At 42.2% G+C, this 18,057-nt stretch overlaps 1 protein-coding gene across 2 annotated transcripts in view; it reads right to left on the bottom strand.

Moving 5' to 3' along the window:
- Positions 1-18,057, bottom strand: part of FRAS1 (Fraser extracellular matrix complex subunit 1) — a 458,507-nt gene that overhangs the window by 69,871 nt on the left and 370,579 nt on the right. For both annotated transcript variants that reach the window (XM_032632916.1, XM_032632915.1), the window contains exons 46-48: positions 17,221-17,340; positions 16,765-16,944; positions 30-154 (exon numbers count right to left, since the gene is read on the bottom strand). In XM_032632916.1, the coding sequence (XP_032488807.1) occupies positions 30-154; positions 16,765-16,944; positions 17,221-17,340 (425 nt within the window). The remainder of the gene's footprint in view (positions 1-29; positions 155-16,764; positions 16,945-17,220; positions 17,341-18,057) is intronic.

Genomic DNA, 18,057 nt, shown 5'->3' with positions numbered 1-18,057 from the left:
TCAAGGAGCGAAGCAAGTTCCTCACCCACCTCGTTGACTCCATCGGAGAGCGTAAAACCGAAGGCATCTGAATGCTTTTCGGTCTCACTGGAGTGGATATACTGAACGTGTCCTGAAGTGAGGTCAGCTTGAGTAAAGGAACTAATCTGGATACCTAGCAAAAGAAGACGACAGAACCAGAGAAAGGGTGTCAAGAGGTTAGCCATCCCTCTCGGGTGAGGGAAATGGCACACTCACCAGAGAGAGCCCCTTGTAGTTTTCTTATAGCATTGATGTGCTGCCCTCTGAGACCTTGGGTTAGAGTTGCTTGTGTGTTTTTTCCCTACAACAGCATATGTTCTGTGGGAGCACATGCTAACTTAATTATCTAGGCTTCTACTATGTGCCAAGGTAACCGCAGGCGCTCAATAAATGTTATTCTCCTTTCTCTTGGGGTTTATGTATGCAGGTCAAATCTGTGAAAGGTAGAGCCATTGCCTTATTCTCCAAACTCCTCGCTCTTAAGTTTTATATTCTCCCATAGCCTCGTAGTCCTTTCTGAAAACCTGCCCTAATTTTTGATATTGTGTGATGGCTTAGCGTTTAAACACTGGAGTCATAGGGCTTGGCTAAACAGCCTTGTTTTTGTGACTAGTGAGCCATCCCCGGCACCCATAATGTCCTTGGATGTTCTTCAAGGTCCCTTTCACTCTTGGATCTATGATTCTAGCTTCTCATATACCACTCTGGCCAGGCTGGAAGTAACAAAGCTTACTGCATGAATTTGAGGTTTGAGCAATCATTCTTTCTCAACTCTAAAATGACCTAGAAAACCAGTGTCTTTTAATAACATGAGACAGAGAAAACTTGTTAATTTTTTTCAGAGTCATTCTAAAAGTAAAAAAAAAAAAAAAAAAAATCTGAAGTGATGTGATTTTTAAATAATGCCTAAGTATCCCACTAATGAATAATATCTCTATGTTTTCAAATGCTCAACAATATTTAGCAAAACAACCCAGAATTCTTGCTTCTATCTTAGGGCTTCTGGGGTCCATCCTCTGGTGGCAGCCAAGACTGAAACAAAATCATATCCTTTAGTCCCTCAGCACAAATTCTCTCTTTCTGATTCTGGGTGTTACAGTAGTCCTCTATTTAATCTAGTCCTTCGCTTTGGTCCTGAAATTCATTTGCTGCTTCCTGGGATTTATTATTTGTCATTGTTAATCCTGGCAAAACCATTTAGTCTTTTCTATAAAAAAAACAAAGAGATTCTCCTTTGACTATTTTACATTTAACTGTGACATCAATATCATTGCTTTATCTTAAAAATAAAACACATCAGCCAGCGTGGGTTATATTTGCAGCTCTCTTTATCATCTGAAATTTGTCACCCAGATAAAATAGCCTCCTGAATATTAGGGTGTTACTTTTTTGATGAGGCATTTTATATTTATGTTCGTGCTTGCTACACCAGCTCTAGACAGGCAAAAAATGTAGCTCCCCCGACCCCTATCTTACAGTTTTGTCTTGTGGTTCTGGACAGAAATCCATACCATTCTTTAAAAATTTAATAACTTCAGACTGGCTGCACTGAGAAATTTAAACCTATTCCCCTGCTGTGAATCCACTCTCACAGCTCATGGGGAAATACGTGTGTGGATTCTCACAATCAACTGGTCACCTAACTCCCCGTTCCCCTTATGAGAGTCTAAGACTGATTAAGAAAAGTGGTAGAACTCATTAGTTAAGTGGGCGGAAAAAAGTTAACATGCTTAGGAGGCCTATAGCTGCCATCAGAAATGCCAGCTTGCAAGATGGGCTCTCAGATTCTCTCTAGGAACATGGAATTTTGGTATGTTCTAGATGAAGGATGACTACACTCCAACTGATAAGAGGGACTCTCTGCGCCTCGATTATTTGTACAATTTGGTTTATGTTGAACACTTGCTTTCCTTCTGGGATTCTACAATTTTGGTTTGTACTATGTAGAGGGTGCCCATGTAACCAGTCCCCCAATAAAAACCTTGAGCATTGGAAAAAAAAAAAAAAGAAAGGTGGTAGATCTTCCTTCCTCTTGGGAAGGAAGTGCTGGGATTGATCTTTTTATTTTTTATTGAGGGGAAATTGACATATAATAAATTATACATATTTAAAGTGTACAATTTCATTACCTTTGGTACATCCATGAAACCATCATCTCAGTCAAAATAGGAATGTATCCATTACCCCAAAAGTTTTTAACTGACACTCTGTAATCCTTCCATCTTTCCCTTTCTTGTGCCCTACCCCATCCCAAAGAAGCAAATGAATTGTCATCTGTCATTATAGGTTAGTTGGTATTTTCTCTAACTTTTTATAAATAGAATCATACAGTATATACTACTTTATGCATTTCTTACACTTAGCATAATTGTTTTTGAGTTATCCATATTGAAGCATGTATTAATAGTTCATTCCTTTTCATTGCCAAGTAGTATTCCATTGGATGGTTATAGCATAGATTGTTTATTCATTTACCTGTTCATGGACATTTAGGTTATTTCCAGTTTGGGGCTATTACAAATAAGGCTGCTATGATCACTTATGCACAAGTCTTTGTCTGGACCTAAGTTTTCATTCTTCCTGGGTAAATCTCTAAGAGTGGGAGGGTGGGAATATATGTAAGGTGTATGCTTAACTTTTTAGGAAACTGCCAAACTATTTTCCAAAGTGGTAGTAATGTTTTACATTCCCGCTAGCAGTGCATGAGAGCTCTGGGCTTGATCTTAGTGGGTCTTTCCCAATTCAATGTAGCAAACATTGAGTACCTACCATGTGCAGAACACTGTTTCAGATTTGCTTATATAGACTTTTATCTCAACAGCTCTGGGAGGTCAAGGTTGGCATTATTTTTCTAGATTATGATACTAATAAAATTAGGAAAGAAATGTGACCTATCTGAGGTCACACAGCTAATAAGAGAGCAGTGCTGAGACCGGAACTCAAACGTTGTCCACCTCCAAAGTTTAGGCCTGCTGGGAGTACTTTTTTTTTTCTTACGTGATTACACGTTGAAATGACACACACACATATATACACACACAAACATATATATATGTATGTATATATATACATATATATATATATATATATATATATATATAGTATTCTGTTAGGAGTACTTTTTGTAAAACTTATCTAGCTTTTCTGGGCTAGACAAGGAGCCTCTTGGATTTCACCCTTATCCTTTAATTTTTTTTTCAATATAAAAGGGATACATGTCCATTAAAGAAAATGTGAAAAACACAGGAAAGTAGTAAAGAATCACAATACCACTCATAGTTCTACCACTGAAATACCATTATAATTTTTTTGAATTGAATCATAGAATAATTTTTTGACTATAACCTTTTTCTTGTCTGAAATATTGATTTTGATGGGGTATTTAATATTATCATTTAAGTGATATCCATAATTAAGTGCAGGAGGGTAACAAGTTGCATTATAAGGTAAGCTTCAAGAGGACAAGATTTTGTTGTTTCTTCACCAATGTGCACCTAGAATAGTGCCTGGCACACAGTAGGTTCTCAAAACATATATGGTAAATGAATTTAGTTCATCCACTACGGTTAATACCTAAGAGGTCCTATTAAGCACAGATTTTCAATCTCTGTACACTTAAAAAATTTTTTTTAGCTGTTGCTAATTGTGTATTGGAAGACTTTAGTTGTTCACTCACCTGCAAGATGGTGCTTCTAATAACATATTGTCCCTACTGGCTGTCACAGCAGGTAGTTACTGTTTGAAATACCTTGAAGGCTTTAAATCCCATCCAAAGTGTTTTTAGTCACCAACCTGCTGGCTAAACTATGTACCTGGCAGTGTTACGGAGACCCACATTGACCCTGTCAGTTTTTCCAATTCCCCTGGAGGGCTAGCACATTAGAGGAAGTTCAGTCCAGGTCAGGGAAGTGGTTTGAGAAAAAAGCATCTTTGAAGAAACTGCCTTCCTAATGGGATGTTAGGAGATCGCCCTGGCCCTCCTGGCTTTCAGCACAGCTGTGGATGGCTCTACGCCTGTTGTCTGCTCCCACCTCAAGCTCAGGCTGTGGGAGATTCTCAGCTTCTCTGCTTCAGATTTTCTTCCAAGCCTCCTGTTGTGGGATGAGTTATGCCCCCCATATTCATACGTTGACATCCTAACCCTCAGTACCTCACCATGTGACCTTATTTGGAAATAGGATCATTGCAGATGAAGGGGAAAGTTCGCCACAGACAGACACATAGAGGGAGAATGCCATGTGAACATGAAGACAGGTACCTACAAGCCCAGGAGAGAGGTCTGGAACAGAGCCTTCCCTCAGGAGGAACCAACCCTGCCAACACCATGATCTCAGACTTCCAGCCCCTAGATCTGTGACACAATAGGTTTCTGCTGTTTAAGCTGCTCAGTCTGCACTGCTTTATGATGGTGGCCCTAGCAGACTAACACACCTCTGCTCTTGGAAGAACCCAAACTAAGACACTGACTGCAGCTTATTCTGGTTGGTGTCACCATATGGAGAGGCTGAGATAAAGAGGAAGCCAAAGAATACTTTTGCTAAAGCATCACCTCTGGGAAGTCCTTCCTAACTCACCCTCAGCCCTCTCTTAGGTGGGACTCACAGCATCTTGGCTCCTAATATCCTCTCACATGTTGCCGTCACAACTACTGAAACACACTCGCACATATTACATGTCTCCCACTTCCAAAATCTAAGCTTTCTCCTGCAGCAGCTACTCAATAAATGTTTCCTGAAGGTGAGAACGAGTGTGTGCTGGAGATTGCTAAATGCAATATTACTGCTCCCCTACTTAAAAATACAACTGCTGACTCTTAGTTAAGTGACTAGATGCCCAGTTAGGGTCTAGATTTCCCAGCAACCTCACAGCTTTGTGTAGCTACATCCTTGCCACTGGGATGTGATCAAAAGGGATATGGGAGGGAGGACCTTCAAGATGGCGGAGGAGTAAGACATGGAGATCAACTTCCTCCCCACAAACACATCAAAAATACATCTACACGTGGAACAACTCCTACAGAACACCTACGGAATGTTGGCAGAAGACCTCAGACTTCCCAAAAGGCAAGAAACTCCCCACATACCTGGGTAGGGCAAAAGAAAAAGGAAAAACAGAGACAAAAGAATAGGGATGGGACCTGCACCTCTGGGAGGGAGCTGTGAAGGAGGAAAAGTTTCCACACACTAGGAAGCCCCTTCACTGGTGGAGATGGGGATTGGGCAGGTGGGGGGAAGCTTCGGAGCCATGGAGGAGAGCACAGCAACAGGGGTGCAGAGGGCAAAGCGGAGAGATTCCCGCACAGGGGATCGGTGTCGACCAGCACTCACCAGCCTGAGAGGCTTGTCTTCTCACCCACTGGGGCAGGGCGGGGCTGGGTGCTGAGGCTCGGGCTTCTGAGGTCAGATCCCAGGGAGAGGACTGGGGTTGGCTGTGTGAACACAACCTGAAGGGGGCTAGTGCACCACAGCTAGCCAGGAGGGAGTCCGGAAAAAAGTCTGGGCCTGCCTAAGAGGCAAGAGACCATTGTTTTGGGGTGCGCGAGGAGAGGGGATTCAGAGCACCGCATGAACGAGCTCCAGAGAAGGGCATGAGCCGCAGCTATCAGCGCAGACACCAGAGACGGACATGAAACACTAAGGCTGCTGCTGCAGCCACCAAGAAGCCTATGTGCAGGCACAGGTCACTCTCCACACCTCCCGTCCCGGGAGCCTGTGCAGCCCGCCACTGCCAGGGTCCCATGATCCAGGGACAACTCCCCCGGAAGAACGCACGGCGCGCCTCAGGCTGTTGCAATGTCACACAGGCCCCTGCCGCCACAGGCTCGCCCTGCATTCCATACCCCTCCCTCGACCCCCACCCCCCACGCGCCCCCCGCCGGCCTGAGTGAGCCAGAGCCCCCGAATCATCGGCTCCTTTAACCCCGTCCTGTCTGAGCGAAGAACAGACGCCCTCCGGTGACCTACACGCAGAGGCGGGGCCAAATCCAAAGCTGAACCCCGGGAGCTGTGCGAACAAAGAAGAGAAAGGGAAATCCTCCCAGCAGCCTCAGGAGCAGCGGATTAAATCTCCACAATCAACTTGATGTACCCTGCATCTCTGGAATACCTGAAGAGACAATGAATCATCCCAACATTGAGGCGGAGGACTTTGGGAGCACCTGTAGACTTGGGGTTTGCTTTCTGTGTCTAATTTGTTTCTAGTTTTATGTTAATCTTAGTTTAGTATTTAGAGCTTATTATTATTGGTAGATTTGTTTATTGATTTGGTTGCTCTCTTCCCTTTTTTTAATATATATATGTATATATTTTCCTTTTTCTCCTTTTGTGAGTGTCTATGTGTATACTTCTTCATGTGATTTTGTCTGTATAGGTTTGCTTTTACCATTTGTCCTAGGGTTCTGTCTGTCCATTTTGTTTTTAGTACAGTTTTTAGTGCTTGTTATCATTGGTGGATTTGTTTATTGGTTTGGTTGTTCTCTTCTTGTTTTTATTACTTTTTTACTTTAATAGTATATTTTTTAAATGACTTTATTCATTTAATTTATTTTTCTTTCTTTTCTTTTCTCCCTTTTTTTTTTTCCCCGTAGGCGGGCCTCTCACTGTTATGGCCTCTCCCGTTGCGGAGCACAGGCTCCGGACGCACAGGCTCAGCGGCCTGAGCCGCTCCCCGGCATGTGGGATCTTCCCGGACCAGAGCACGAACCCGTGTCCCCTGCATCGGCAGGCGGACTCTCAACCACTATGCCACCAGGGAAGCCCTCCATTTTCTTCTGAGCTGTGTGGTTGACAGGGTCTTGGTGCTCTGGCCGGGTGTCAGGCATGAGCCTCTGAGATGGGAGAGCCAAGTTCAGGACATTGGTCCACCAGAGACCTCCCAGCCCCTCGTAATTTCAATCAGAGAGAGCTCTCCCAGAGAACTCCATCTCAACACTAAGACCCAGCTCCACTCAACGACCAGCAAGATTCAGTGCTGGACACCCTATGCCAAACAACTAGCAAGACAGGAACACAACCCCACACATTAGCAGAAAGGCTGCCTAAAATCATAATAAGTTCACAGGCACACCAAAACACACCACTGGATGTGGTCCTGCCCACCAGGAAGACAAGATCCAGATTCATCCACCAGAACACAGGCACCAGTCCCCTCCACCAGGAAGCATACACAACCCACTGAACCAAACTTACCCACTGGGGGCAGACACCAAAAACAACAGGAACTATGAACCTGCAGCCTGTGAAAAGGAGACCCCAAACACAGTAAGCAAAATGAGAAGACAGATAAATACACAGCAGATGAAGCAGCAAGATAAAAACCCACCAGAACAAACAAATGAAGAGGAAATAGGCAGTCTACCTGAAAAAGAATTCAGAGCACTGATAGTAAAGATGATCCAAAATCGTGGAAATAGAATGGAGAAAATACAAGGAACATTTCACAAGGACATAGAAGAACGAAAGAGCAAAGAAACAATGATGAACAACACAATAAATGAAATTAAAAATTCTCTACAAGGAATCAATAGCAGAATAACTCAGGCAGAAGAACAGATAAGTGGCCTGGAAGATAAAATAGTGGAAATAACTACTTCAGAGCAGAATCAAGAAAAAAGAATGAAAAGAATTGAGGACAGCCTCAGAGACCTCTGGGACAACATTAAACGCACCAAAATTTGAAATATAGGGGTCCCAGAAGAAGAAGAGAAAACGAAAGGGACTGAGAAAATATTTGAAGAGATTATAGATGAAAACTTCCCTAATATGGGAAAGGAAATAGTCAATCAAGTCCAGGAAGCACAGAGAGTCCCACACAGGATAAATCCAAGGAGAAACACACCAAGACACACATATATGTATTTTTTAACATCTTTATTGGAGTATAATTGCTTTACACTGGTGTGTTAGTTTCTGCTTTATAACAAAGTGAAACAGCTATACATATACATATATCCCCATATGTCCTCCCTCTTGCATCTCTCTCCCACTCTCCCTAGCACACCCCTCTAGGTGGTCACAAAGCACCCAGCTGATCTCCCTGTGCTATCTGGCTGCTTCCCACTAGCTAGCTATTTTACATTTGGTAGTGTATATATGTCCATGCCACTCTCTCACTTCGTCCCAGTTTACCCTTCCCCCTCCTCATGTCCTCAAGTCCATTCTCTAGTAGGTCTGTGTCTTTATTCCAGTCCTACTCCTAGGTTGTTCAGAACCATTTTTTTCGATTCCATATATATGTGTTAACATACGGTATTTGTTTTTCTCTTTCTGACTTATTTCACTCTGTATGACAGACTCTAGGTCCATCCACCTCACTACAAATAACTCAATTTCTTTTCTGTTTATGGCTGGGTAATATTCCATTGTATATATGTGCCACATCTTCTTTATCCATTCATCTGTCAATGGACACTTAGGTTGCTTCCGTGTCCTGGCTACTGTAAATAGAGCTGCAATGAACATTGTGGTACATGACTCTTTTTGAATGATGGTTTTCTCAGGGTGTATGCCCAGTAGTGGGATTGCTGGGTTGTATGGTAGTTCTATTTTTAGTTTTTTAAGGAACCTCCATTCTGTTCTCCATAGTGGCTGTATCAATTTACATTCCCACCAACAGTGTAAGAGGGTTCCCGTTTCTCCACACCCTCTCCGGCATTTATTATTTGTAGATTTTTTGACGATGGCCATTCAGACTGGTGTGAGGTGATACCTCATTGTAGTTTTGATTTGCATTTCTCTAATGATTAGTGATGTTGAGCATTCTTTCATGTGTTTGTTGGTAAACTGTATATCTTCTTTGGAGAAATCCAAGACACATATTAATCAAACTATCAAAAATTAAATACAAACAGCAAAGGAAAAGCTACAAATAACATATAAGGGAATCCCCATCAAGTTAACAGCTGATCTTTCAGCAGAAATGCTGCAACCCAGAATGGTGTTGCAGGACATAATTAAACTGATAAAAGGGAAAGACCTACAACCAAAATTACTCTTCCCAGCAAGGATCTCATTCAGATTTGACAGAGAAATTAAAACCTTTACAGACAAGCAAAAGCTAAGAGAATTCAGCACCACCAAACCAGCTTTACAACAAGTGCTAAAGGAACTTCTCTAGGCAGGAAACACAAGAGAAGGAAGGACCTACAATAACAAACCCAAACAATTAAGAAACTGGTAATAGGAACATACATATTGATAATTACCTTAAATGTAAATGGATTAAATACTCCAACCAAAAGACATAGACTGGCTGAATGGATAAAAAGTAAGACCTGTATATATGCTGTCTACAAGAGACCCACTTCAGACCTAGAGACACATACAGACTGAAAGTGAGGGGATGGAAAATCAAAAGAAAGCTGGAGTAGCAATTCTCATATCAGACAAAATAGATGTTAAAATAAGGATTATTACAAACCACAAAGAAGGACACTACATAATGATCAAGTGATCAATCCAAGAAGAAGATAAACAATTGTAAATATTTATGCACTGAACATAGGAGCACCTCAATACATAAGGCAAATGCTAACAGCCATATAAGGGGAAATTGACAGTAACACAGTAATAGTGGGGGACTTTAACACCCCATTTCACCAATGGACAGATCATCCAAAATGAAAATAAATAAGGAAACACAAGCTTCAAATGACACATTAGACAAGATGGACTTAATTGATATTTATAGAACATTCCATCCAAAAACAACAGAATACAGTTTCTTCTCAGGTGCTCATGGAACATTCTCCAGGATAGAGCATATCTTGGGTCACAAATCAAGCCTTGGTAAATTTAAGGAAATTAAAATCATATCAAGTATCTTTTCTGACCACAATGCTATAAGACTAGATATCAATTACAGGAAAGAAACTGTAAAAGATACAAACACATGGACGCTAAACAATATACTACTAAATAACCAAGAGATCACTGAAGAAAGCATAGACGAAATCAAAAAATACCTAGAAAAAAATGACAATGAAAACACGATGACCCAAAACCTATGGGATGCAGCAAAAGCAGTTCTAAGAGGGAAGTTTATAGCAATACCATCCTACCTCAAGAAACAAGAAAAATCTCAAATAAACAACCGAACCTTACACCTAAAGCAGCTAGAGAAGAAGAACAAAAACCCCCAAAAAGTAGCAGAAGGAAAGAAATCATAAAGACCAGATCAGAAATAAATGAAAAACAAATGAAGGAGATGATAGCAATGATCAATAAAACTAAAAGCTGGTCCTTTGAAAAGATAAAACTGATAAACCATTAGCCAGGCTCATCAAGAAAAAAGGGAGAGGACTCAAATCAACAGAATTAGAAATGAAAAAGGTGAAGTAACAACTGACACTGCAGAAATACAAAGGATCATGAGAGATTACTACAAGCAACTATATGCCAATAAAATGGACAACCTGGAAGAAATGGACAAATTCTTAGAAATGCACAATCTCCTGAGACTGAAGCAGGAAGAAATAGAAAATATAAACAGACCAATAACAAGCAATGAAATTGAGACTGTGATTAAAAATCTTCCAACAAACAAAAGCCCAGGACCAGATGGCTTCACAGGCGAATTCTATCAAACATTTAGAGAAGAGCTAACACCTATCCTTCTCAAACTCTTCCAAAATATAGCAGAGGGAGGAACACTCCCAAACTCATTCTATGAGGCCACCATCAGCCTGATACCAAAACCAGACAAGATGTCACAAAGAAAGAAAACTATGGCCAATATCACTGATGAACATAGATGCAAAAATCCTCAACAAAATACTAGCAAACAGAATCCAACAGCACATTAAAAGGATCATACACCATGATCAAGTGGGGTTTATCCCAGGAATGCAAGGATTCTTCAATATACGCAAATCAATCAATGTGATAAACCATATTAACAAGCTGAAGGAGAAAAACCATATGATTATCTCAATAGATGCAGAAAAATCTTTCGAGCAAATTCAACACCCATTTATGACAGAAACCCTCCAGAAAGTAGGCATAGAGGGTATTTACCTCAACATAATAAAGGCCATATATGACAAACGCACAACCAACATCACTCTCAATGGTGAAAAACTGAAACCATTTCCACTAAGATCAGGAACAAGACAAGGTTGCCCACTCTCACCACTATTATTCAGTACAGTTTTGGAAGTTTTAGTCACAGCAGTCAGAGAAGAAAAAGAAATAAAAGGAATCCAAATCGGAAAAGAAGAAGTAAAACTGTCACTGCAGAAGACATGATACTATACATAGAGAATCCTAAAGATGCTACCAGAAAACTACTAGAGCTAATCAATGAATTTGGTAAAGTAGCAGGATACAAAATAAATGCACAGAAATCTCTTGCATTCCTGTACACTAATGATGAGAAATCTGAAAGAGAAATTAAGGAAACACTCCCATTCACCACTGTAACAAAGAGAATAAGATACCTAGGAGTAAACCTACTTAAGGAGACAAAAGACCTGTATGCAGAAAACTATAACACACTGATGAAATAAATTAAAGACGATACAAACAGATGGAGAGATATACCATGTTCTTGGATTGGAAGAATCAACATAGTGAAAATGACTCTACTACCCAAAGCAATGTACAGATTCAATGCAATCCCTATCAAACTACCAATGGCATTTTTCACAGAACTAGGACAAAAAAATTCACAATTTGTATGGAAACACAAAAGACACCAAATAGTCAAAGCAATATTTAGAAAGAAAAACAGACCTGGAGAAATCAGGCTCCTGGACTTTAGACTATACCACAAAGCTACAGTAATGAAGCCAGTATGGTATGGCACAAAAACAGAATATAGATCAATGGAACAGGATAGAAACCCCAGAGATAAACTCCCACACATATGGTCACCTTATCTTTGATAAAGGAGGCAAGAATATACAAAAGAAAAAAGACAGCCTCTTCAATAAGTGGTGCTGGAAAAACTGGACAACTACATGTAAAAGAATGAAATTAGAACACTCCTTAACACTGTATACAAAAGGATTATAGATGTAAATGTAAGGTCAGACACTATAAAACTCTTAGAAGAAAACATAGGCAGAACACTATATGACATAAATCACAGCCAGACCCTTTTTGAGCCACCTCCTAGAGAAATGGAAATAAAGACAAAAAATAATAAATGGGGCCTAATGAAACTTAAAAGCTTTGGCACAGCAAAGGAAACTATAAGCAAGACGAAAAGACAGCCCTCAGAATGGGAGAAAATATTTGCAGATGAAGCAACTGACAAAGGATTAATCTTCAAAATATACAAGCATCTCATGTAGCTCAATATCCAAAAAATAAGCAACCTAATCCAAAAATGGGCAGAAGACCTAAATAGACATTTCTGTAAAGAAGCTATACAGATTGCCAAGAAACACATGAAAGGATGCTCAACATCACTAATCATTAGAGAAATGCAAATCAAAACTACAGTGAGGTATCACCTCACACCAGTCAGAATGGCCATCATCAAAAAGACTACAAATAATAAATGCTGGAGAGGGTGTGGAGAAAAGGGAACCCTCTTGCACTGTTGGTGGGAAGGTAAATTGATACAGCCACTATGGAGAACAGTATGGAGGTTCCTTAAAAAACTAAAAATAGAACTACCATATGACCCAGCAATCCCACTTCTGGGCATATACCCTGAGAAAACCATAATTCAAAAACAGTCACATACCACAATGTTCATTGCAGCTCTATTTACAATAGCCAGGACATGGAAGCAACCTAAGTGTCCATCGACAGATGAATAGATAAAGAAGATGTGGCACATATATACAATGGAATATTACCCAGCCATAAAACAAAACGAAATTGAGTTATTTGTAGTGAGGTGGATGGACGTAGAATCTGTCATACAAAGTGAAGTAAGTCAGAAAGAGAAAAACAAATATTGTATGCTAGTATATATATATAGAATCTAAAAAAAAAAAAAATTCTGAAGAACGTAGGGGTACGAGAGGAGTAAAGACACAGACGTAGAGAATGGACTTGAGGACACAGGGAGGGGGAAGGGTAACCGGAACAAAGTAAGAGAGTGGCACTGACATATATACACTACCAAATGTAAAATAGATAGCTACTGGGAAGCAGTTGCATCGCAAGGGGGATCAGCTCTGTGCTTTGTGAGCACCTAGAGGGGTGTGCTAGGGAGGGTGGGAGGGATACACAAGAGGGAGGGGATATGGGGATACATGTATATGTATAGCTGACTCACTTTGTTACGTAGCAGAAACTAATACACCATTGTAAAGAAATTATACTCCAATAAAGATGTTAAAAAAAAATGATGACTTAAAAAAAAAAAAAAAGGATATGGGTTCTTCCAGTAATACTCCTGGAAAAGAAATGGATGTGGGCGCCCCTGGTCTTTCCTCCCTGGCTGCTGGTTGGGGGATGATGACAGTACATTCTGGGCCACCTGCCTCTGGATTTTGCTGTGAGTAAAAATAAAGTTCTTGTGGAAGGTACTGTATTTTGCAGTCTCTTTGTTCCAGCAGCTTACCTTCTATCCTGATAATATAACTCCTTACTCTAATTTCCCAAGAATAAGAGGGTCCTTAGGGTCACTGACATGAGGGTGTGGGCCCTCAACCGTGCCAAGAGCCCACACAGGGACTAGAGCCTCACGTGGCCCTCCTCTGTGGGAGGAGGTTCGTGTCTGTCTTCCGCACGGTTCCCATGGACACATGGCTCCCTGTGACGCCTTGAGGGGAGAAAAGAGGACCTTCACACCTTTTCTATCTAAAGACAACAATCACAGTCAGCTGACTAAGCGAGATGGCATAAGGCTAAGTACACTTCATAGTTAACCATCGAGAGGATGTCTGCAAGCACTGGTGGCAAATGATAATTCCCAGAGGCATCCAGTCCCCAAATATCTCAGTGCTTGCACTAGAGACACTGGTCTAGAAGCTGTTCTGCTCTTCTTGGAAACAGGCTCCAGCCCAGCCTCAGCTCCTAGTAGACCCATCGTCACCCATGGAGACAAACGGGGTGAGGTGCTTTTCTCCAAGCTGTAGCCAGCTGCCTTCAGAAGGGGTGATCCATAATCAGCATGGACTTCCTCTGAAGGGAGAGCTTTGACATTTCAAAAGAATTGAATTCATGAATACAGTTCTGCTTAGGAGACACAGGGAAGGAGAGAATGCTGACTAAACGCTACAGAAAGGACTGTGGGGCTGATAGTGTGGGAGGGGCAGGGAAGCCCTGCTCCATTAGAGATGGAGAGGGGCCCCCAAGAGTCAAGATCTTCCTATCTGGTCTACTTAGAATCTCTAGAAACAGGAGGATTGAGAAGAAATGGTGGGGGCGGGAGAGAACGTGGATTAAGTAGTCAAGCCTGGTGGGAAAGGGCAGGTGAATGAAGCGCCCCTCCCTCTGTTTCGGGAGGCTGCTTTCCCAAGAGGAGGGAGAAGTGTGATCCCCTTTGAGTGGTACCCTGAGCAGTGCTGGCCTGGTCTTGGCGTCCAGGATTTAAGCCCAGTGAAGGCTGAGACTGTAAAAACAGAAAAAGCGAATTTGGGGCAGCCTCACACAGGACTCAACACAGCCTGGGGGTCAGAGAAGAGCCAGGGCTGGGACTTACCAGCAGCTGGCCGTGCCTTGCGTGAAGCTCCGGGCCTTTTGGAGCTCTATGCAGTGTAAATGCAGTTGCCCAACACAACAGCCAAGAGTCTGCCCTTTCATCTTTGGAGAGATGTAATCAGCAACCTGACAGAATTCTGGCAGGAGCAGTTCGCTCATGAATGATTTATCAGGTATCCCATGCAGCCAAGGTCTTGGGAGTGCTGATCTGCATACTGCCCCCAGGAACTCTGGGACAAAAGGGGAGGGCACTGGCTTTAATTTGCATTAGGGATTTTGGCCAATCTGTCCATCCTTCCCCATGCCCTCCCACCATCCACATAACTCCCTCCTCCACCATCACGCTGGACCCAGACACATTCACCGCCACTGGCTCCCCCTCCAGTGCGGTCCTCCATGCATCTCCACTCTCTCCCCAGCTCACTCCGCCCCAGCCATACTGGTCTCCTTGCTGCATCTGGAATGTGATAGGCCTGGCTGATCCCACCTCAGGATGTTGACACTCACCGATCCCCTGTCTGGAATGCTTTCCTTTACGTGTCAGCATGGCTGGCTCCCTCACTTTGTTCAGATCTCTGCTCATATGTCATCTTATTGTTAGGGAGGCCTTCCCTCGCCTCCTTGCTCCCTGCACCCTAAGAACGCCCTCATTTCACCCCCTAACTCATCACCATTGACATATGATATATTTGCTTGCTTGTTTGCTTACTATCTGATTCCCAGCGTCAGGGCAAGTACTTTCTCTGTTTTGCTATTTCCGTGGTTGAATGAATGAAGAATCTGTAACCTGAAATCCAAAGAAAACAATGATCTAAATTTCCTGCAAGCTGACACTTCTTCTATGATGGACCAAATAAAAACAATTCTACCTTTAGGTTGTTTATTCAGCAAATATCTCTTATCCCTCACATCCAATCAAGCTGCCAAGTTCTATAGGTTCTCCTCCTGAAATTAACTGCTTCCTTCCTTCCTTCTACCATCTACTGCTTACTGGATACTTACGAGGTACCAGGAATAATCTCTTATATTATTCTCATCTTACTATTCCCACTGCTGCCCCTCCATGTGAAACCTCATTAGCTTGCATCTGGCCAAATGAGAAACTTCCTACCCAATGGCACTGCCTCCTTTTTCTTTCAGTTCATCCTGTTGGACACTAGATGAATTTCACTTCCCCTCCTGGTTCATAATTCTGCAGTGGCTCTCTATTGCCTATTGAATTAAATAGGGATTACTGATCGCCACTCTGAAGACCCTCCATAAAAATCTCAATCTACCCATGAGCCCAATCAACTACTATTTTCAGAATATATGCTTTAGCAAAACTGGCCCTCTCATGATTTTTGGAATGTGCCCACATGCTGTTTGTATCTCTGGAAATAACACAATTTCTGTCAGCCCAAATTCTATCTTTCAAGTGCACTGTTAAATGCCACCTCTTTGCACCTTCACACCCGATGCAGCCTCTTTCACTTTTGAACTCCTATGATAGCAGGTTTATACAGTTCTTAAAATACCTGCTATCTTCTTCCCTTGTGTATGATTATATGCAGAGGTTCCTTATCTTATCCAATAGAGGACTCTAAAGGTTGTGGTTATATCTTATTTATCTTTTTTTTTTTCCTCTGTAGCAGCTAAACCAAGGTCTTACTCAACATGCATGCTCACTTGCTATTTGCTGAATTCTAGTTATGGAGCCAAGACTGTTTATATCAAATTGTAATTTTTAATTCAACTTCCAGTAAGCAATTATTATTATTATTTTTTTTTGCGGTACGTGGGCCTCTCACTGCTGTGGCCTCTCCCGTCGCTCCGGATGCACAGGCCCAGCAGCCATGGCTCACGGGCCCAGCCACTCCACGGCATGTGGGATCTTCCCGGACCGGGGCACGAACCCGTGTCCCCTGCATTGGCAGGCGGACTCTCAGCCACTGCGCCACCAGGGAAGCCCAGTAAGCAATTATTGAGCATACTTTGTTCTAAGTATAATGCAAGGCAGTATATAATGGTCAGAACTAGTGATGCCAAAAGTAAATACTAACAAAGGCAGATTCAAGGTGAGTGTGTACACATGGTGTGGCTGCCCCCAGCACTTCCTAAATCCCAGCTTTTGGTTTGATGAAGTCAGAGATGATGAGCTTACCTGGTGATGCTGTGTGTTCCAGGTGGCCCAGCTGGGGCTCTCTGGTGATTCTGTAGATCAGTTCTGCAGGCTCCGTCTCCTGGTCAGCGGCAGAGAGCTGCAGAGTGGTGATTTTCTTCATCGAGTTTTCATCCAAGACCAGCCCTTTATTGGTGGTGATGACTGGTGGGGATTTGTCTTCTGAAAATATCAGAAAGAGTGATTTGAAACGGGATCATTTTTAGCCTCCTCTCTTCAATTCTGGGCCTGGTGTCCAGGGGTAAGATCAGAATAGTCTCCAGGCCTGTCCCTCAGAGAGCGTATCAAGGAGCCACGGCTTCGCACAACAGCCAGGATATGATTCCAGATTTCCACACGAGCACGTAAAGGAAAGGCTCAAGCCTCAAGGTGAGCACAGTGTGTGCCATATGACCTCAGAACTGCTGGAGGACTTTTAGAAACCCAGTGCCCCCTTACCCAAAACACTGATGGAAAATGACTGGCCGATCAATTTGTTGCCTTCTCCATCAACCACATCAAATTTAAAAGCAAAGCTCCCGCCAGATTCTCCTTTTCCATGACTGTATTCTACGTGGCCTGTAACAAGGACAAGAAAATCAAAATCTGCTATTAGTGTTTTCTGCCCTTATTTCTGAAATGTCAGGTGAGAATTCAGTTGGTATTCACACCAGTGAATCAATTAACCCCTTCTCACTTAGACATTGCTTTTGACATTTTAATCTAATATTTTCATTTCCTCCCTTTCATCTCCCACTAGCAACTCCCTCATCATCAATGACTCCATCATGATAAAACCATCCTAAGTAGCAAGTAGCATTGCTTACAGTTGAGGCTTGGCGTCTGTGGAAGACTCTAAAGAAGTCTCATGAATAACTAGATCAGCAAAACTGCCCACGTGGAAAATGGGCACTGACCGGACCCACGTCACTGGTGTGACCCTGTTAAATATCCATGTCACAGGGCAAGAGGACAGAGAGCTGCAGCCCACATTCTCCCAGAAGCTGTCACTCCCATTTCCCAGTACAGCCTTAATTCATTATAGGAAAGACACCAGATATAACCAACCAATAAAGAAATAGATGAACAAAATAAATAAACTCTACCTAGAAGTCAAATGGATCCAAAGGGAAAAATGCAATATATTACATTTTTGTTAACCCACAGCATCACTTATGAATACCTAGCAATGAAAAGATAGCCAAACATCTAGGGAGAGGTGCTGCTCTCATATTCTAAATAGGGACACTGAGGCATGGAAAAATTAAGGACTTAGTCCACTCCCTTCACTAAACA

Source organism: Phocoena sinus, chromosome 5, assembly GCF_008692025.1.
Source record: "Phocoena sinus isolate mPhoSin1 chromosome 5, mPhoSin1.pri, whole genome shotgun sequence".
NCBI classification, from domain to species: Eukaryota; Metazoa; Chordata; class Mammalia; order Artiodactyla; family Phocoenidae; genus Phocoena; species Phocoena sinus.
The sequence above is the reverse complement of the archived record's forward strand: the minus strand, read 5'-3'. Positions and strand labels throughout refer to the sequence as shown.